We start from the raw sequence: 21975 nt of genomic DNA, 5'->3' as shown, positions 1-21975 counted from the left end.
TGTTTTTAAAAGAACCTGTTGTTTTTAAAAGAACCTGTTGTGTTTTACAGGTTAAGGAACGTTAAAAGCTGTCCTTAATGGCTCCTATTTGTTAGCGTTGAGAAATAATGGTTATCAGTAAACTCTACATTTTGATCCTTTCACTCATTTAACCAGCAGTATTTTTAAAGAATAGGAAAAATTAATAATTTTTATGTTAACTGAAAAGAAAATTTCTTTCTAAAAAATTGGGTTTTTTATATAAAGAGCTTTACACGCAACAAGTGATTTATTTGTTCAATTTAAAAAAACGCCCAAAGACTGGAGAAGAAATTTTGAAGAACAATTCCAAAAATGAAGTGAAATATCTCAATTTCAAAAAAATGAAGATGTGCATAATATTTGTCAAAATGGCAATCTATAAACATTCTAACTCTGACATTCATCTGTAATTCAAGGTGAGAATTGTACGAACTGTCTGCTCAGACAATACGAAGAATACAAAAAAAAAGATTTCAAATTTGATTTTTGCTACTTTGTGACCTCTAACCTGCCTGAAGTCTTCAATTTTCCAGAAAAAATTTTGGCATAGCATTTTTTTGTATAATACTTTTTAACCGTCAGATAACAGAAAGTTAATTTTGTTTTTTTTCTAAATTTTTTAAAACTTTTTTGTAAATTTTCGGACAAATTATTTAAACTATTAATGTTTAGATAGAGAAACTGAAGAATTGGTGATAAATTCTATTAAACGTAACTGAATTTACATTTTTTACGTTTGTTTCTATCTTAAACTTCAATGCGATCTTTCCTCTGTCCCCCTCCCCATCGATCTTTTTCCTTTCATATGTTTCCTTGAAAACTTCAGAATTCCTTTTTCAGATTTCTGATAATTTTTTACATAAATCAAAACTAGATCTGAGGGTTCCAAAATTGTGTTGATCTTTCTTCTCTACGATGCGTTAACAAAAAGTCATAACTTGACGGACGAAAAACAGCCAACCTTGCATATATTCCCCCATTTTGAAAAATTTTGGAACAATAATTCGGTCTAGCTTTCTGTGATTTCAAACCAGTTAATTGAGCTGGGTGCGACATACGATAACTTGATTTTAACTCATGAGAAACAATATCTGATATTATCTAGTAAATTCGTCAAAGTAGCGACCCAAAAAACAATCGGACTAATACCGAGCAAATTGCTCTCAAACGATGGTGGACAATTTAATTCAGAGGGGCAGTGTAGCAAAAAGAATTTTGGTGAAAAATTTTCCGACAAAGGAGCTATTCCAACCCCCGCCTACAAGGCAGAACCATTAAGCACTCGGCTGTCAGCCCCTTCTTTTAGCTCATTTTGCAAATTTTTTTCTAGGATCATTTTTTTAGGAACATACTTACATTCTGAATAAGATCAATTTAGTTCACGCCAACAAATCAAGAAGTCAAACGTGAAAAACAATCAAACAATCTTGAAGTGAAATCGAAAGTGTCAACAAAGTAAAACAAAGCGGTCAAGCAAAAATTTTGGATAAAAGGACACGTTTACAATAACTCCTTCAAGCTTCGTTCGAGAGCAAACAAAAATTCTGGACAGACAATTTGATATAGTTTGCACTTACTCAAAAAATGATTTATCATAAAAACATAGCTGACAAATTTAGGTAAAAAAGCCGCAACTGACGCACATCATGATTGAAACAGAAAAAAAGAGATAAAAAATGATGATTTGTTTCAGGAAAGGTTCTAAAAGAGCGTGCAGTTTCAGTTATATTCAAAAACTTTAATGAATTCAATCTCTACAAATCCCAAATAGCAACGTGGAGGACGGTGGACGGGTGGGGGGGGGGGGGGGGGGTGAGAGGTGGAGGGGGGGAGGACTTAAGTGGTCAAACTTTTAAGACTAAGAACGCCCTGAACTTGCTTTCTCACAACAGTTTTAGTGAAACACACACTTAAACGACTAGTAAAGTGAGGCTCAACGAGAACTGCTCTGCCATTTAATGCAATACGAGCGCTACCTAGTTATCCGGTCTTGAGTATGATAAGTCAAATGGGTCAGAGAAAACATCGTTCAATCAAAAAAAATGCATAAAAAAGACCACAGGACTAATAGAATTGCTACAAACTTCGTTTGCGAGCAATTGAAAATGAGTCAAAGACAAAATAGTTAAAACATGAAACAAGAGAAATTTAATTAAAACGGGCTAAAATTCGTGATGTTCAAAGCTTTTATATTTCAAGCATTACAGGTATCAAGCCCTTAAGGGTTCATGCCCTTATTTTCACGACTTAAAAGGGTTTCATTAGCCTCCAAAAGTAGACAAAAATGTTACAGTTTTTAAAAAACACCTGAAAAAAAGCAAAATTAAAAGAAAAACGACGCCAAATTTTGCTATGCAACATATTCAAAATCAATTTTCTGTTGCAAAAACCTATTCAAAAATTCACCTTTGCGCTGCAAAAATATATAATTCGCCCCAAGAAGACCAAAAGGCAAGAAAAATGAGTAACTTTCAAATTTCAAAATCTTGAAAAAATGAGAAAGCTTATCTACAAAACCAATTCTGCGTTGCTAAAATCTATTTAAAAAAACGGATCTGCGAGCCTTAACTTTACCACCAAAAAGCACAACAAACCACACCGAATACATAAGAAATCTGCTCCTGAAAAATTCCAACAACAAGATTTTCCAAGGAAGATCTATTTTATGAAGAAAACTTGAAAATTCATTTACAAAAATACAACTGCAGGTTGAAACAGAATTAACTACAAAGCTTTTTGTTCATTTTAGAAGAAAAACGACTTTGTTAATTGTTCAACCACTTTCAACAGCTTTCAAATTACCATCTAATGACCAAGAATTACATAGCCAGAACATAACGCTGTAAAGAGACGGAAAAATGACGTTTTTAAATAAGATTTTAATGGTTAAAAACAAATGGTTAAAAAATTTAATTAAAAACCGAAGACGCTTTCATCAACGAGACACAGAATGGAAAAAAATGACATCAAATGGGAAAAAGATCTGGGCAAAAACCGGAAAGCAAGTTTTCAGAAAACAAACTCTGTTCAAGTAACTGTCATTGATAACACCCAGACGACTCACCGAAAAACTATCAATAGATCAATAGGGGCCGATGAAAATTTTCGCGTCATATGGCTTCAAAGTCATGACATTTATTAGAATCGTAAGAACTGCTTTCGTATGAATTGTTAAAATTAACAGACAGTGAAAACAACTCAGTCTATCGCCCTTTGAGCACTTAGCAACCTGTTTAAAAGTATTGCCAAGAGTGGATGAATGTAACTATCACGTAGACGTCAAGGGGACATGGGCAAAAACACCGGCCAAAAAGTATATTCAAAAAAGGATTCCAACATTACATTGAAATCGTTTATGGGAGAACGCTTTCAGACTTTTTAGGAAAAAATCATGAATTTACTTTGAGACAAAGTAACAAGTATGACACGAATTAGAAGCAAAAGCCCAAATTCTATTACAATTCTGAGTAAAAGAGAGCTCAAAGGGGTTAAACTTCGATTCACACCCCAATCACAACCAAATACCTTTCACCCTTATCGCTTTCCACAGACAGCAAATTTGATACAACACAATTGGTAATTTAGCAGAAAAACTTCGAATAATTTCAGTCAAAGCTTTTGTTATTATCTCAAGAGGTCAAAAAACAAAAAGGAAGACTTCCAGATGTTTCCGTACCTTGCTTTATAAAGAACCCATTCACAAGCTATATTCTTGTTATTGATATTCTTGAATGCAGCATTAAATTGCACCGATGAAATAGATTTCCTTTTTGAATTAGCTATTTCGATTATGGGTCAGACTGCCAACCTTTCAGTAGTCCGAAACCCTGTTTTCTGAGCACTTAATGAAGTCACCGAAAAACAACAGCTACATACCGGAACAATTGTTTCAATTAAACTGTATCACAAAAGCAGCCCTTGCGATCTCGTCAATGATATTAGGCGATAATACAGTCAAGTACAATACTAGCAAACAAATACAAGCTAAACTTGTTATATTTTCTGAGAAGAAACAGCGTATAAGTAATAAAGGTAAACCGACAGATGTCGGGTGAATTGATCTTTAACGACAGGCGAGGCACTTTAATTCAGGGGGGCGCAGCCCAGATCAATTTTTCTTTAAAAAAAGTTGTGCAAAAAAAGTTGACCCCGCCGGGATTCGATCCTTAACCTCATACACTGCCAACTGCCCCATTAGAACCTTGTTGTTCCTGTGCTGCAACCAATTTATAATAGCAACAAGCTTTACCTCTGAGTGAGAGCAATAGAGATCACTCAAAAATGAAGAACGAAAGCGTTAAAAAGTCACTTGAGAAGTCAAAGAATGTTCTAGAAGAGAAGCGCAAAATGGTCAAGCAAACAATTTGCACAAAAAGAACAACACGTTTACCATAATTGCTATGAAGTTCGTTGAAGAGCAATTAAAAAGCAAAACCTATGAACTGAAACAATTATTTCGATTAATTGAGGAATGAAAGAAAAAATCTATTTCGATGAATTATTTCGTGAAAATAAAAAACTCGTAAAACTAGAAAATCTGAATCTTTCCCCGAAAACAATTACTGTCATAGCCCTTGAACGTTTTAGCATTGAACTGAAACAAAGTAATCAATTTAAATAATTTATAAGAAATTAATTATGAGTCGCGTCCTTATTGATATTAAACAATAACACAACCAAACGTACCTTAAAAGCTAAAAAATCAACACAAATGTTTCAAAACTAACAGATTCAAAGTCATAAATCTCAATAGTCATGAAATCGAAACAAAAATTAGGTTCAATTATGTCTCATTAGCAACCAATGAGACCTGTCAATTTGGCAATGTGATAAGACAACAAAATTATCAATAAAGAATGGGTAAAAATATATTGACTAATATTTTATGACAAATAAGTGTCATATAAAGCATAAGCTGCCCGCCAATGAATTCAATCATTTGCAAATAGGTCCAATTGGAACTCAGATGTATCTGTTTAATAATAGTAAAGAGAAGAAAAACTGAAAACAAAACTCAAATTGCCGCACGTGAAAAAATCTGCTGTCAAAACTCTATAATTTGTTCAGATACAAACTTCTCAGTCAACTTTAAAAGTTGACTAAAAAATCACGCTTCAAACTTACTCAAGTTTTCACTCCTTTAAATACTTGAGACAAAGTAACAAGTATGACACGAATTAGAAGCAAAACCCCACATTCTATTACAATTCTGAGTAAAAGAGCTCAAAGGGGTTAAACATCGATTCACACCCCAATCACAACCAAATTTTTTTACCCTTATCGCTTTCCACAGACAGCAAATTTGCGTCAACACAATTGGTAATTTAGCAGAAAAACTTCGAATAATTTCAGTCAAAGCTTTTGTTATTATCTCAAGAGGTCAAAAAACAAAAAGGAAGACTTCCAGATGTTTCCGTACCTTGCTTTATAAAGAACCCATTCACAAGCTATATTCTTGTTATTGATATTCTTGTATGCAGCATTAAATTGCACCGATGAAATAGATTTCCTTTTTTGAATTAGCTATTTCGATTATGGGTCAGATTTCCAACCTTTCATTAGTCCGAAACCCTGTTTTCTGAGCACTTAATGAAGTCACCGAAAAACAACAGCTACATACCGGAACAATTGTTTCAATTAAACTGTATCACAAAAGCAGCCCTTGCGATCTCATCAATGATATTAGGCGATAATACAGTCAAGTACAATACTAGCAAACAAATACAAGCTAAACTTATGTTTTCTGAGAAGAAACAGCGTATAAGTAAAAAACGTAAACCGACAGATGTCGGATGAATTGCTCTTTAACGACAGGCGAGGCACTTTAATTCAAGGGGCGCAGCCCAGATCAATTTTTCTTTAAAGTTGTGCAAAAAAGTTGACCCCGCCGGGATTCGATCCCTAACCTCATGCACTGCCAACTGCCCCATTAGAAGCTTGTTGTTCCTGTGCTGCAACCAATTTATAATAGCAAAAAGCTTTACTTCTGAGTGCGAGCAATAGAGATCACTCAAAAATGAAGAACGAAAGCGTTAAAAACTCACTTGAGAAGTCAAAGAATGTTCTAGAAGAGAAGCGCAAAATGGTCAAGCGAAAAATTTGCACAAAAAAGACCAACACGTTTACCATAATTGCTATGAAGTTCGTTGAAGAGCAATTAAAAAGCAAAACCTATGAACTGAAACAATTATTTCGATTATTTGAGGAATGAAAGAGAAAAATTATTTCGATGAATTATTTCGTGAAAAAAAAACTCGTAAAACTCGAAAATCTGAATCTTTCCCCGAAAACAATTAGTGTCATAGCCCTTGAACGTTTTAGCATTGAAGTGAAACAAAGTAATCAATTTAAATAGTTTATAAGTAATTAATTATGAGTCGCGTCCTTAATGATATTAAACAATAACACAACCAAACGTACCTTAAAAGCTAAAAAATCAACACAAATGTTTCAGAACTAACAGATTCAAAGTCATAAATCTCAATAGTCATGAAATCGAAACAAAAATTAGGTTCAATTATGTCTCATTAGCAACCAATGAGACATGTCAACATTGGTAATGTGATAAGACAACAAAATTATCAATAAAGAATGGGTAAAAATAAAATATTGACTAATATTTTATGACAAATAAGTGTCATATAAAGCATAAGCTGCCCGCCGATGAATTCATTAATTTGCAAATAGGTCCAATTGGAAACAAAACTCAAATTGCCGCACGTGAAAAAACCTGCTGTCAAAAATCTATAATTTGTTCAGATACAAATTTCTCAGTCAACTTTAAAAGTTGAATAAAAAATCACGCTTCAAACTTACTCAAGTTTTCACTCCCTTTAACACTCCAGCGTGATTAAAATCACCGCTCTAATTTGACTTCTCACTGACGTGAAAGCGTGAACAGATCTTGAAAAAACGACAGCACCTCAATACGACCCCAATACTTTGAAATGTAAAAAACAAAAATGGAGCTCTATAATAACCTTCTGAAAAGATGAGGGCGACCATTAAAAAACAGAAAGTGTTTCCGAAGGGAAAGTTTACAAAAGTGAGTTATCATTAAGTCTTCAAATTGACAATTTTTTCAACGAATTTTCTCTGTCTCTCCTCTCTATCAACAAAACAAAACTTGTAGATGGATGATTGATTTTTATTCCATCTTTTTTGGTGCTCAAATAGTTTCTGCGGACTAGGAAAAGATAACTAAGACAATTACCAAGACATCTGAAAGAAAGTAGCAACAAAATTAAGCAAAAGCAATTAAATTTTTGAAAATGAGTACCTCCAATTTATCAAAACACAACTAACTTTGAAATCATTTAAGGGAGAGCGCTTTCAGAATTTTTAAAACCATGAATTTACTTTGAGACAAAGTAATAAGTATGACACGAATTAGAACCAAAACCCGACATTCTATAAAAATGTGTAAAAGAGAGCTCCAAGGGGTTCAACTTAGATTCATAACCCTATCACAACGAAATACCCTTATCACTTTCCACGGTCAGTAAATTTGGGTGAACAAAATTAGTAATTTAACAGAAAAAACTAATAATTTCAGTCAAAACTTTTGATACTTCAAGAGGTCAAAAAACAAAGAAGACTTCCCGATGCTTCTGCACATTGCTTATTATTTACTGAAATAACCCACTCACAACCTATATTCTTGTTATTGATATTCCTTTGTCAAGCATGCATCACTAAGTTATACTCATGAAGTAGCTTTCCCTTTTTGAATTAGTTATTTCGATTATGGGTCAGACAGAGCCTTACATTAGTCCGATACCCTGTTTTTGAGCACTTTAAGTCACGAAAAATCAGCAGCTACATGCTGAAACAATTGTTTCGTATAACCGAAATCACATTAGCTGCTTGTGAGATCTCTCATTAATGATATTAGGCGATAAGACAGCCATGAGTACAATACTAGCAAACAAATACTAGAACACAAATTACATTTTCTGAGAAGAAACCGCGCGTATAAGTAACAAGAAGAAAAAGCTATTAACTGAAACAAATAATACGAATAATTTTGGAATTCTTTACAACAGACAAGACCTGTCATTAATGAGACTAAGGGAAAAATTAAAAACGTGAACATGAAAAACGCGAAAATTTGAATGTTTCCCGAAAACAATGTATCATAGCCATAGAAAGTAATAGCGTTGAACTGAAACAGAAATCAACTGAAATAATTTATAAGTAATTAATTATCAGCTACCTATGAGTCCCGTCCTTAATTATATTAAACAACAACACAACCAAACGTACAGTAAAAGCTAAAAATTCAACACCAATTTTTCAGAACAAACAGAGTCCAAGTCAAAAATCCCAAAAGTCATAGAATCGAACCATTAATTGGGTTCATTTATGCCTCCATACCAACCAATGAGACCACCTGACAATATTGGCACTGAGTGATAAGACAACACAATTATAAAAACATGATAAAAATCAAATATTGACTAATATTTTATGACAAATAGTGTCAAAGTCATAAAAAGCATAAGCTGGCCAATGATGAATCCAAAAATTTCCAATAATCGTATTTAGAACGCATATGTATGTATAGTCGTCAAGGGAAGAAAAAGTGAAAACAAAAGTCAAATTGCCACACGTGAAAAAAAACTACTGTCAAAAACCAATAATTTGCTCAAATGCTGATTTCTCACTCAACTTTAAAAGAAATTTGAATAAAAAATCACGCCCCAAACCTATTCGCGTTTTCGCTCCCTTCACCACTATAGCATGATTAAAATCATCATTCTAATTTCACTTCTACCTGACGTGAAAAAGCGGAAAAAAGCATGAACAGATCATAAAAAAGCCAGCACCTCAATACAATCCAAATATTTTAGATTGTAAAAAAGCGCTATAAAAGCATGCCGAGACGATGAGGGTGGCTTTAAACAAAAACAAAAAGTATATCCGACGGGAAAGTTTACAAAAATGAGTTATCAACAAGTCTTCAAACTGACCAACTTTTCTACGAACTTTCTGTCTCTTTCTTTCAACAAAAATGCAATTTGTGGAAAGTGAATGAATTTTATTCAATTCTTAGTTGATGCTCAAATAGTTTATCTTGCGGACAATAGCATTTGCAATAAGGCTTCACAATAGCATTTTTGTAGAAACACAATGAAGCCAATATCTTGATACCCAAATGTTTTGATTTTTTCTTTTTCAATACAGATAAGCAAATACAGATTTCTTGAACAACCTCAAATGTTATTCAGGATCCTAGGTAGCCAAAAGTTTATGCGTCATTTATTTTCTCAAAAATAAAATTTCTGAAAAAGCTCTTTGAAGTGGCAGCAAAACTCTAGACGCAAAAAAATTTGACAACCCAATTTTACAACCTAATATCAATATAGAATTAAATTTTCTTCTCTAAGTTAACCAAATCTGACATCAACAAAAAAAAGTTAAAAAATCCTCAAATTGGATTTCTTTTAAAAAAAACTTGACCCAATATTTTTTCAAAATAAAATTGCTTGTGGATTTTGATTGTTAATTTCAAACAATCAATGAATTGTTAGTGCTCGAACAGTTTCTCTTTTGATCTGGGGAATGCCTCACACGATCAACTTTGTTCGTAACAATTTGAAAATCTAGCCAATATCTTCTCTTTTAAACCTGAATATTCGTTTCGAGTTTTTTTCCGTTTTCTCAATACAGGGAAGCGATTACTTAGATTTACTGATCAACCTCACACTTTATTCACGATTCTACAGTTCTAAGAAACGGTGACATATAAACAGGAAAACAATAAAGGGCAAAAAATTGCCTCAAACATTGTCCGAAAAAAGTCTGAAAAGAAAAAGTGGGGCTGGGCAAAAAGTTCACATTTGTACCAAAAATGTGAGAATAAATATGAACTCCAGTATATTAATCTTTCCATAAAACATAGCCAGCAGATTGCCGGAAAATAGGCGCGATAGAAGCTTGTGACCTTCAATGAATTGAAACAAATAAAGAAACAAGAGAGGCAGGTTGACCAAAAGTCCTTTAGAAGACCACTAGATTTTGGGTTAGATACGTACTGTCATTTTTATGATACACATATGGTCCATAAGGAAAGAAACCCTATAAGAGCTTTTTAAAAATTGATTTTCGAAATCAAAAACTCAAGAAGTAGGGCAATAAGTTTGGCACTACTTAGATGCACACTATTGATCCTTAATTAGCCAATGTTCATAAAAGTTGAAGTTCCATAAATGAGTTCAGAAGTCATTTTTTAGTGAAGCAAGTCACGCAATTGACCTAAAAGCAGAAATGACATCACTAACACAAATTTTAACTGCAAAGCAGTAGAAGTCACTGAAGTCATTGAAAGTCAAATATGGAACAAAAATCTGTTAGAAAAAGTAAAAAACATAGCAGGACAAGTCCTGAAATACAATTCAAAGAGTTGAATGAAAAACTTAAAAGTACTTTAACTGACCCGCAGAATAAATGAACGATGCCGGCCAAAACACTAAGAAAATCAGAAATATCTCAAAAAAATTCGGAAACAAAAAAATCAAACTAAACAAAAATATACTCATTGATAAAACTCGTTAAGCTTTCAACCCTAAGGCAAAATTTGATCCCTTTAAATATACCTATTTCAAAAATATGTTCCAAACCAATTTTCGCTTCTGAAATCAGTCCAGTATGATATCTGTAAAACCTGAAAAAAATGCATTGGCCCTTGAAGATCGATTAACTCGAAAATGACCAAAAAATTTTTTAAAAAATGAAATCAATCGCAAATTTTAAAGAAATAGTGCTGAAAATCAAGGTATAAATATATTGAGAAAAATTTCTGTGTCTCTAGAAGCTAGCCAGTAACCCAATTCCATACCTTGAAAAATCATTGGCTCAAAGATCGATAGGCAATATTTTTTAGAAAAAATCTCAAAAAATAGAAATTCTTTCTATTAAGATGTTGAAAACCATTCAATTGCCCCCTAGCATTTATTTAGAAACATACAACCAAACCCTGGATAAGATTACCTGGCTATTGAGGCATGAAAACTGAATAAAAGACAAATGTTTTGAAAAATTTTAAAATTGCAAATTTTATCAAAAAATTCGAGAGGTTAAATTGTTGAAAACAAATCAACTGAATCTAACAACTTCAGTAAGTTTTTATCTCACAGTGGAATAGGTTTTCTAGCACTTGAGAAAGGACAAAATTGACAAAATCTTTAGGAAACCTTAAAAAAATTACAGATTTTATTTAAAAATTGCTAAAATTCGAGACATTAAAATGTTGAAAGCCAACCCATCATTAATCGAAACTATTCAGTGCCCTATTATCGAACCTTAAAGGAGATTCCCTCGCCCCCTGAAAAAACTTGAAAAATGACAAAAATTTACAAAAAAAACTTGAAAACATATCCGGCAGATTGCCGGAAAATAGCCACGATAGACGCTTGTGGCCTACAATGAATTGAAACAAACTAAAGAAATAAGATTGACAGATCGACCAAGAGCTTTTTAATAGACCACTAGACTTTTTGGGCTAGATTCGGACTGTCATTTTTTATGAGACATAATTGCTCGACAAGGAAAAAGCCCTAATCGAGCTTTTTCGAAATTAATATTTGATATTAGAACTCAAGACTCTATTACTCAGGAATTAGGGCATATAAGTTTAACACTACTTAGATGCACACTATTGACATTTTATTAGTAAATGTTCATAAAATTTAAAGTTCCATAAGTGAGTTCAGAAGTCATTTTTTGAGTGAGGTAAGTCACGCAAATGACCTAAAAGCAGAAATGACGTCACGAATACAAATTTTAACTGCAAAGCAGTAGAAATCACTGAAGTCATTGAAAAAGTCAATTAAAAAATTCTTTGAATTGTAAAAAAAATTAGGATCGCAATAATAGCCGCCTGGAATTGCTGACGCAGCTATTAAACAAAAATCAACATACAAATGATGTTATATTATGTACGTACTTTGCGTCGTCGTAGTGGTAGTGGTTGCATCATTATTTGGTGTCAAGTTGGAAGAAGGTGAATTTTGGTCCACTTCCGAAGAGAGAGAACTAAATGAACTGTGACGTTGCTGCCCCACCTCCGAGTACTCCCGCTTCGTAATCATAGTTATTTCGTCCCTAGTGTCAGCCTTTCTTCTATTGCAATGTTCCTTGGATGATGACTCGATTATACTGAAGTCTCTTCGGTTTCTCAATTCAAGATTTGCGAAATTTCTCAAGTCACTCTCGACTCGTAGTTTCATGCTTCATTGGGCTACGCTTGTACTGCTACTTTGAGCCCTAAAACGTACGTACTCCTAGCTTTCAATACTCTCAAAATAAATCTAGTTTTGATATCAAAATAAAGAAGAGCAAGTAACATAAAACAAGTTTTTATTACAATTGAGGGGCTTGGATGATACATATTCAGCGAAACGGCGTACACTCCATTAAAAGGAACAGTACTCTCAACTGTCCTACAATTTCCCTTGAAGTCACTAAATTGCTTTCTCCCTTAGCAGCCTTAGCAAAAGGCGAATATTTTGAGGGAGAAAAAGTTGCCCTTTCGTCCCGTCAATGAATCACGGGACAAGTGTGATACAAAATAGTCTATTCACGCTCCGAAGTGCTCGCCGCCAAAGTTTGTTCAAGAAATCAACAATGGAATAATACATTCAACATGCAAAAAGGATGTGTGTTGTGTTTTCGCACACAAAGTTCAAGCCTAAAAAACCATGAATACTACTTGAAAACAGGCACTATAGGTGTTCCGAAATGTTCTATTTTGTTCTGAAAATTTTACTCTATGACATTATTTATCGACAGAAAGTCCACTTGAACTCAATTTGAACCACAGTAATGCATATACACGGATGAGAACAAAGCTAGCACACTGTCGAAAATAGCAGCTATTGCATCGTAAGTCTCAAAACACCCATAAAAATAATAAGACAAAAATAAAGCTGGCAGCTATTACGGACATTAATCGCCACGAAATAGATTGTAGAGACCCTCTCGATTAATTCAATTAATTTAGTATTTCTATTAATTCTACGAATGCTAACAACGCTATTAATTAAATGACCATAAGTAAAGACTAAAAACAGATTCAAATTTTGATAATAGGATGACAATTTTACAAATTTAAAGACTGCTCTTTTTCGATTAAAAAGTTATATAAAATCCAGCTTTGGTGGCCCCATAGACGTTCAATTTAAGTTATCACAGTCAATCAAGATTTATCAAGTCAGTTCAGAAGTCACTTTTTTTGAGTGAGGTAAGCCTGTATGCCCAAACAAATTCGATGAGTGATCTAAACAAAATAATTTGAGAAAACCTACACACAAAGCAGTAGAGAATAAGTCAGAACTAACAGGATAGAATCACAATTCAAAAATTTTTCATCGGCTAAACAAAAAACTAGACCAAGAAAGGTGACGAGATGGATTTAGAAAAACCGCTAGAACAAATCCACATGACTACCTTAAGAAGTAAAAACAAGTCAAACTGCTGCACAACCAAAAAACAACTGTTGAGAAAGCGAATTGTTGTTCAAACTCCATATTTCTCATTCTGCTTGTTAGAGCGAATAATTCAAAACGACTCGCTTTTTCGCTCCCACTTGTTGCGGGATGACTATAACACCGCTCTAATTTGACTTCACAATCATTAAAAACTTTTGAACACTTTTTAGAAGACAGTGCCCCAATACAATTCCAATTCTTAAGATTGTAAAGAAAACACGGTGACGTCAATATTAACCTCACAGCTATTGGCAATTTTTCAGTAGAAAAAAAAATGTTTTCATCAATCGCAGCGATAACATTTGATTTTTGAAGAAATTAAAATGACAAATTGCTTTTAAAAAACTTATCAGTCAAAGTGAGACATCCTCGTTTGGCTTAACATATCTAATTAATTAAAGCCCATTAATTAAAGTGAGGGAAGTCGTGTTGTGTGCCCAATAAATCCATGACACAATAAAATATCACTCCAATAGCTAAGTGATTGTAGATCTTAAAAGAACTTGGCGTCAATGGTACTAATGGATTTTGACTACAGTAATAAGAGAACAGCAGAACAGAAGCTGAATAACAATGTAACGAAAATTTTTTTAAAAATGGATGTTGAATTGCCTAGGAAAAGTCTTCGGAAATCATTTCCAAAAACTGTCAAAAACACGAAAAACGGTATATAAAACCGAAGTAGGATCTATTCTGTCCCCCCCCCCCCCCCCGAGCTTAGTAAGCATAAATCTTTTAGGACCCCCAGGCACACGTGCTATTTTCTTACAAAGTAACGTGCTACATAACAACATAAAAACTGTAACTGGGGGTCATAAAAACACTGGGAGGCCGAAAGAGAATAGATCCCCAAAGTAACACTATCTCAAGTGAAAAAATGTTCTCTCAAAAACACTTATTTTTCCTTCCATACTTGAGAAAGTATTAAAAAATAACGGCTTCAAAGTAATAGCTTTTAAAATCGCCTTAAAGGGTTGGCGTGATGAAATTACAACTCTAATTTGACATAAAACCAGAATGTGTGAGCAGATCTGCAGTGGCTTAACATGTGTACATAATGCTCTCCGATACATTTCGAATTCATAGAATTGCTACGAAATCAAGGAGGCCAATCATAACTCCAGCCATCTATAGAAGCTATGATTATAACTTTTATCTTTTAACAACTAAACTTATCGAGCAATTTAAATAGCTACATTGTTTTTGGCGAAACTCGAAAGCACATTGCATCAAAAATTTTTTACTCTTACATTATTCACAGTTCCCTGCATTTAACAAATTGATTATAATTGACGTATTTAACAAATTGATTTTTTCAGATTTCAAAGCCATACATATCAGCTGCTCAATAGTCTGGCTCCGCACAACAGGATTTTTTTAGTTTAAAAAACTGCATCAGAATGTCACGACGAACAGAACAACGCCTTCTAGCCAAATCGTAATCATCAAAATCAGTTTTTCATTTTTTCAAGACTTGGCTTAATTCTTTTTTTAACTTACTGGACGTGACAGCCGCCAGTTGCACTTGAAGCCTAAAACGCTATCCAATATAAGCTGAACAATTGCCAGAAATAAGCTGTGAGCAGACGTAATTAAGTTTCATTCTGAGCACACGTAATCATCCTAATAAAGTAAGGAAAATTCAATTCGAGAGAAAGTGAGGTCAGGTAACTCACAAAGAACTGAAAAAATATTTATGCGAAGGAACAGAAAATAGCTGCAAAATTACTGTCTGGGACTTTGCCTTATTGTCTTCAAGCCTCGAGTTTTACCAGTTCATGCCCTTTTTCACAGATAAAGGTCAGACGAAAAAACGATCAAATGAAAGATTGCATTCAAAACCAACAGGATTAAAAAACCGACAACCACCTCTGTTTTTTGAGAAATGAATCAATTTTCACATCAATTAAACAGTTACGCTTAAATTTGTCCGGCAAAACAAATGAAATTTTGATTAACTTAAGAACTTTCTGACAGCTCCTCTTCATCGGTGAAGTGATTAAGATTTAAATATCCGGAACATTCAATAAGTGATTTAAGGGAATTAAGCCTTGTTCACATTCAAGGCAGATATAATGAGCAGAATGATGGGAAATACCTCATTTCAGACGCCTTTTACGAAAGATTCGGCAACGCAGCATCATTTTTGGACAAACATCAGATCACAGTGTTACGAAGATATAACAAAAACCTCCACCCACTGCTTTACGGTTCAAAATGAAGAATACAGTTAGAACTGTTACAACACATACTAATCTGAAAACTAGTAATAATAAGATACATTAATTTTGTCTCCATTCGATTTTCTGCCAAACTCTCCCTGATTAATACAAACAACTTTCAATTTTTTTCCTTTACAAAAGATCGCACTACACTAATTTCAAAGAACATCAAAGATTTAGGAACCAATAATAATAATAAAGAACAAAAAGAATAACATCGCATATAATTCATCTTCTGGTACCATTCATCGGCGCACTAACAAAATTCTCATTTGGATCAAGATTCAAATTCAAAGATGAGTCCTTTTTGCGACTTAATTCTTTTTTTTTTGAAAACCAAAGTATTCAAATCTGTGCCGTGTCATACGAGCAGCACTAGTTAACTTTGACCATATAAATAATAGCACCAATAACGAAATTATATGGTTAGATTTTGCCCCCGTTTAAGTTAACCTTAACAGCGTGCGTATTTTTGGCTTTCGTTTTCCGTTCTCGATCCTTTTGGATGTACTTATCTAATCTGGATTTTCCTACAATAACTGAACGTCCTCTTGGTTTTGGCATTTCTGTTTCTTCGTCATCATCTTCCGCGTCTGGGTTTTCAAATTTAGACTTGGGCCGCACAACGTAGTCCTTAAAAGACGGTTGAGGTACTCGCGCTCGCAAAACGAAGCCGGCATCACCTGGACCTTTTGGCGCGTCTTCATCTTCGTCTCGTTTTTTCTCGGACTGATCTTTTCTCCGTTTCTGAGGAGGCATCTTCTCAAGATCGCGCTGCTCTCGGTCAGCTTTCGTCATTGCACCAAAATCTGCAGTGAGCTGGAAAATAGGTCGCGCCCATTTGTTCACCAGCTTTCCCGCTTTTATACGGTTATCTCTGGTCTCTTTCGGGTGCTTGTACAGCAACATGACAGCTTTGCCGATTCCACTTTCACGCAACATGGCAGAATCAAGAGCTGGAAACGATTCCAGTATTTGCAGCAGATTGGTCCGAATTTGAAGATGTGGCAAGCTTTTGTCTGGTAAGGGCGTGAGCCACTCGGCCACCGATAGTAACACTCCATTTTCAACAAAAGCAGTTAAAAGATGACACTTCTTCAGTTCGTAAACGACGCTGTTCAACAACTTAAGCTTCTCAAGGGCAGCCTTGTTATTTCTGTTTAATGACCTATCATCGTCAGCAGCCTGTCGCATTAAAGTTATCATGTTCAGAATTTTATCATCCTGGTCATTTATAATAGTGTCTTCCTTATGGCGTCGTTTTCTTCTCTTGGCGGTTTCTTCTTTTTTCTTCAAAAGCATTCGGTCGAAATCGGATACTGACTCATCCTCACTTCCCTCACCTTGAGGTTTCTCCTGCTGCTGTTCCACCTCAGGAGCTTGTTCACGCTCTAAATCCGCATCGTCAAACCCTTCAAATTCTTCGCCTGAGTCTGAGGACCCAAAAATATCATTTATTGCTTCTTGAGGCTTCTGCGATTCGTCGGCATTTTCTTCATCTGGTTGATGATCAATCACAGTGTTTCCTTCTTCGGTTTGGTGAACTTCTTGAGGACTGCTTGCGTTTTGTTTATCAGCGGGTTCTACCGGTTCATCAAGCTCATCATCGTTGTTTCGCATTTCCGGATCCTCAGGATCATATTCCTCATCTTCTTCATCATTGTTTTCAGGTAACGTTGTCTTAATCTCAGGAAGCAAGCCTAACGTGTCTAAGACAGCTGATTTGCCTTCACCGTCAGAATCGGCAATCGGTACAGGTTTCGGTGCTTCATCATCAGATTCGTCATCCGAATTGTCGCTAGATTCATCGTCTGCATCATTGTCTTCCACACCAAAACCTTTACTTATTTCTTCGTTACTGTTATTAGGCAACCGATCCTCTTCGTCAATCCTTTCATTATCATGGTTAAGAGCCGTATCTTGATATTCATCAGCAGTTGAGTTATCGATATTCAATGTTTCCCTAACTGGTGGCTCTGGTTTATCTGCGCTCTCCTGCTCATTAGGTGAGCTAGGATCGGCATTTTCATCCTCCGATCCACTCGATGATGACGCTTCTTCTTCCTCTTCCTCTTCTTCGATTAAATCATTATTCACATCTTTTAAAGGTGGTGGGGGTGACTCTGGGTTTTCCACGATTGGAGATGAAGGATTAGGCGGTGGAGATTTAGGTGAAATAACAGGTGACTGAGGCGTTGCTTCGATATATGGAGAACTAGGAGCAATGTCATCGTCGTTACCGTCGTGTGCATCTATGTTTACAGCAGCTTCGCTTTCCGCTTCACTTTCTTCCTTTTCCGAACCACCTTTTTCAGAACTAACATCCGAGTCATCCTCATTTGCGAATTGAGTTGGTATAACGTGCAAGGTTTGATCGAGGTCTTGTGTCAATTCGGATTCTTGTTGAGTAGGGTTTATTTCTAACGTCTCATTCATTTCTTCAACTACTTCATCGTCTTCACTCTCCGAGCTCGACGATGAATTTCTCTCATCATTTTCTGTTGCATCCATACCTGAAATCGGAAACCATGCTCGCATTCAGCTCCTTAACTTTGCATAACCTTATAAAACTTCTATGATCTATTCGTTGCCTTCCTAAGCCCAATGAGCAAAACTATTTACTTCTATAAATAAATAAAAACTGAATGAATTCTGCCACCCAAAATCTTATGCCTCACGAGGAGTAAGAGGAGACCGAATATGGAATCACACGCTGATACTAGGTTGAAGAAAGAATAACAAGTCGCATAAAAGACGTAGAACCCAATTTTCGATCCGTACCAAAACTGGTTCATTACTTATACTCTTACTTCCTGAACTTTTATGGGTTTTCCTTTATTAGCATTATTCAATCCCGAATTTCGCATACCGAAGTGGGAACAGGGATGCCAGGAAAGTGCAAGTTAAATATTCTCTCGACTTCAACGGAGTAATAAGGAAGACGAAGTGGTTTTCAAGACCATGAGGTGCCCAAGACTCGCGTTGTTTTAATTAGCATTGAATGAAAAACAACTTGGATCCACTTGATGACAGAAGTAAACGCACAAAATGCATGGAACTTTACTTGAAATGAAACTTCGAGCTAACATAGAAACTTCGAGTTTGTTAGCGAGACAAAAACTTGAAAAGCTGGAGCTGGAGGCGGATGAGCAATTTGTATCACTAGATTTCAAAAGGTTATGCACTAATGTTCCCGGAAGCCATCCCAGTTGCTCTGCAATTTCGGTTAAGTGACAACCATTCCGACATTGCGGGATTAGCACTTAAGCTGCTACTCAAACTGTCATCAATTTTTACTTTAAAAGTAATGGTATCTGGTACGGTCAAAGACGTTTTGTCACTTGCGGCTTCCCTGGCAGTGATCTCGGCCAGTATTTTTGAACGAAATCCCTGACTGTCAGAAAAAAGGGGTTTGGAATAGCAAAGGCCGTCGAATACGAAATAAATGGGAACTGATATCAAATGAAATATCAAATCCGAAGAAAGATAAGAAAACGAGGAAAAAGGATGTTGGGGTAAATGCTTTTAATGCGATAAGAGATAAGCAGATAAAAACTGGGAAACGAAATTTATTTGAAATATCCGTGAAATAACAGGGATGCCAGGAAAGTGCAACCTAATTATTCTCTCGATCTCCACGGAGTAATAAGGAAGGCGAAGTGGTTTTCAAGACCACGAGGTGCCCAATACTCGCGTCGTTTTAATTAACATTGAATGAAAAACAACTTGGATCCACTTGATGACAAATGTAAACGCAAAAAATGCATGGAACTTTACTTGAAATGAAAAAACAAGATCATTAAGGTAAAATTTTCAAAAATTACGAAAACGGGCTCACGACAGCGCAACTTTATGGAATCGCAAAGGTTAGCACAGAAAAAACACCAATAAACCCCGTTTTTTTCTGTTCCAGGAAGTCCTTAACAAAATTTAAACCTATTTCGTTGCTTTTTCAAAACGTTTGGGAGCTAACATTGAAACTTCGAGTTTGTTAGCGAGACAAAAACTTGAAAAGCTGGAGCTGGAGGCGGATGAGCAAATTGTATCACTAGATTTCAAAAGATTATACACTAATGTTCCCGGAAGCCATCCCAGTTGCTCTGCAATGTCGGTTAAGTGGCACACCTTCCGACATTGCGGGATTAGCACTTAAGCTGCTACTCAAACTGTCATCAATTTTTACTTTAAAAATAATGGTATCTGGTACGGTCAAAGACGTTTTGTCAGTTGCGGCTTCACTGGTAGTGATCTCGGCCAGTATTTTTGAATGAAAATTTTTGAATGAAATCCCTGACTGTCATGAAAAAGCAAAGGCCGTCGAATACGAAATCAAAGAGAACTGGTATCAAAAGAAAAATGAAATCAGAAGAAAGACAAGAAAAAAAACGATGTTGGGGTAGAAGTTTTCAATGCGATGAGACGCCAGCAGATAAAAATTAGGAAACGAAATTTATTCGAATATTCGTAGATAACTTTTTTTTTTGGGGGGGGGGTTAAAAACGACCACAACAATTTGCTCTAACTAGGAAATAATTTGCATGAGAAATTGGAGTTCACATGAAAAAGAATGAAAAACGTGAACTAGCTTTCTCGCATATAGCAGTCAACGTCGAAGAACAAAAAAATGTGTTGTAGAGTGTGACAAAAAAGTGACAAAAAAGAAGTATTCTGTGGCCTTTTTGATGTACAAACAACTGTAATTACATTTACGAAGCGTTTCATGGAAAAAAATTTAACTAGCTCTCCAGGATATGGCAGTAAACGAGGATCAACAAAAAACTGAATTGCCAGCAGAAACAGGAGCAATTCTGAAATTCCGAAGCTACGCACCCCTCCAGAATAAAGCAAATCTTGTTGAGAGAGGTATCCACAACCTTTTTTGAATTATAAGAATATGTAAAAACAATTACGAAACCTTTCATGAAAAAAATGGAATCAAAACTTAAACTAGTTCTCCTGGATATGGCAGTCAACGTTGGTGAATTGTTTTAATTGCAAAAGAAGATTTTATGAAGCATTTTAACTGATGATTGTAAGAAAATCTTTCATATTTACAAGATATTTAGCTAAGTGAGCGAACCCGTTTTAAATTAAAAAAAATCGGAAGACATAGTACTTTGACAACCAATTTAGATGGTAACTTGCTAGTCTCAGATGTCAATTTTATTCGGAACGCTTTTTGAAAAATTTCTGTTTATCTTAATATCAACCGAAACATTTCTTCTGTCGAAGCCCGCAATGTTCTCTATGCCCCGAATTACAATTTGTGTTGTTAAGTATCAGTCTACTCCATAAAAAACAGCAGTTGAGCGTGGGGTCTATATGCACCCATACAATACATGCCAACCAAATTAAATAGCAAAACAGTATAGATCCCAATCGACAAAAAACCCATTGGAAGTTTTAAATACAAAAATTTTCATAAACTAAAAAACTACATTACTGAAAAAATTGAAAGATGAAATCAAAAGAAGAAACACAAAGAAGAAAAAGATGACCAGTTTTCAAAAAGCAGCAAGTTTCCATCCCACGTAAAATCTTTTCAAATTGCTAATGCCTTGATAAATTTTTGCATTGCCAACTCAACCAAAAGTTTACTGGCAAGTTGAAACGTTTCAAAAGGGAGTCAGGGTACAGCTGATTTAATAAAAATAGCGAACTTCCATCAGGATTTTGTGGAATTAATTTTGTCATCCCATCCAAATTTGTGCATAGTATCAAAAAGTTGGAAAGACACAAATTTGGATGGGATGACAAAATTAATTCCAGAAAATCCTGATAGAAGTTCGCTATATTTTTCTAATCAACAGTACCTTAACTACATTAAGAAACCTTTCAACTTGCCAATAAACTTGTGGTTGAGTTGACAAGGTAAAAGTTTATCAAGGCATTAGCAACTTAAAAAGATTTTACGTGGGATGGAAACATGCTGCTTTTTGAAAACTGGTCATCTTTTTCTTCTGTATTCCTTCTTTTGATTTTATCTTTCAATTTTTTCCGTAATGTAGCTTTTTAGTTTATGAAAATCTTCGTATTTAAAACTTCCGATGGGTTTTTTGTCGATTGGGATCTAGTCTTTTTTGCTATTCAATTTGGCTGGCATATATCGTTTGAGTGCATATAAACCCCATGCTCACCTGCTCACCATATTTTAGAATAAACGAACCAAATGCATTTTACATTGATTACAGACTACATTAGAAGCCCATTTCTGTGAACAACACTTTGATCGTTTCTTATTC

At 35.0% G+C, this 21975-nt stretch overlaps 3 protein-coding genes across 5 annotated transcripts in view; all 3 read right to left on the bottom strand.

Moving 5' to 3' along the window:
• LOC142358750 (uncharacterized) overlaps window positions 1-15779 on the bottom strand; it is a 71505-nt gene extending 55726 nt beyond the window's left edge. For 2 of the 3 annotated variants that reach the window (XM_075410310.1, XM_075410311.1), the window contains exons 1-2: window positions 15610-15779; window positions 11969-12288 (exon numbers count right to left, since the gene is read on the bottom strand). In XM_075410310.1, coding sequence (XP_075266425.1) covers window positions 11969-12251 — 283 coding nt within the window. In that variant the 5' untranslated portion in view covers window positions 12252-12288; window positions 15610-15779. Of the gene's footprint in view, window positions 1-11968; window positions 12289-15609 lie in introns of those variants that run through there. The other variant, XM_075410312.1, reaches the window with a different exon arrangement.
• The window catches only part of LOC142358754 (proteasomal ubiquitin receptor ADRM1-like), a 275805-nt gene that overhangs the window by 82594 nt on the left and 171236 nt on the right, over window positions 1-21975 (bottom strand). The window lies entirely within an intron of this gene.
• On the bottom strand, window positions 15846-18244 carry LOC142358751 (uncharacterized). The gene has a single exon (XM_075410313.1). The coding sequence runs from the start codon at window positions 18242-18244 to the stop codon at window positions 16160-16162; it is 2085 nt and encodes a 694-aa protein (XP_075266428.1). The 3' UTR covers window positions 15846-16159.

This window comes from Convolutriloba macropyga, chromosome 2 (assembly GCF_964194025.1).
Source record: "Convolutriloba macropyga chromosome 2, txConMacr16.3, whole genome shotgun sequence".
In the NCBI taxonomy this organism is placed as follows: Eukaryota; Metazoa; Xenacoelomorpha; order Acoela; family Convolutidae; genus Convolutriloba; species Convolutriloba macropyga.
Note: the sequence above shows the minus strand (reverse complement) of the source record. Positions and strands in the feature narration are given on the sequence as shown.

Bases quoted from the DNA above. Each gene is read 5' to 3' on its own strand.
- LOC142358751 (XM_075410313.1), bottom strand. From the start codon at position 18,244: ATGGATGCAACAGAAAATGATGAGAGAAATTCATCGTCGAGCTCGGAG.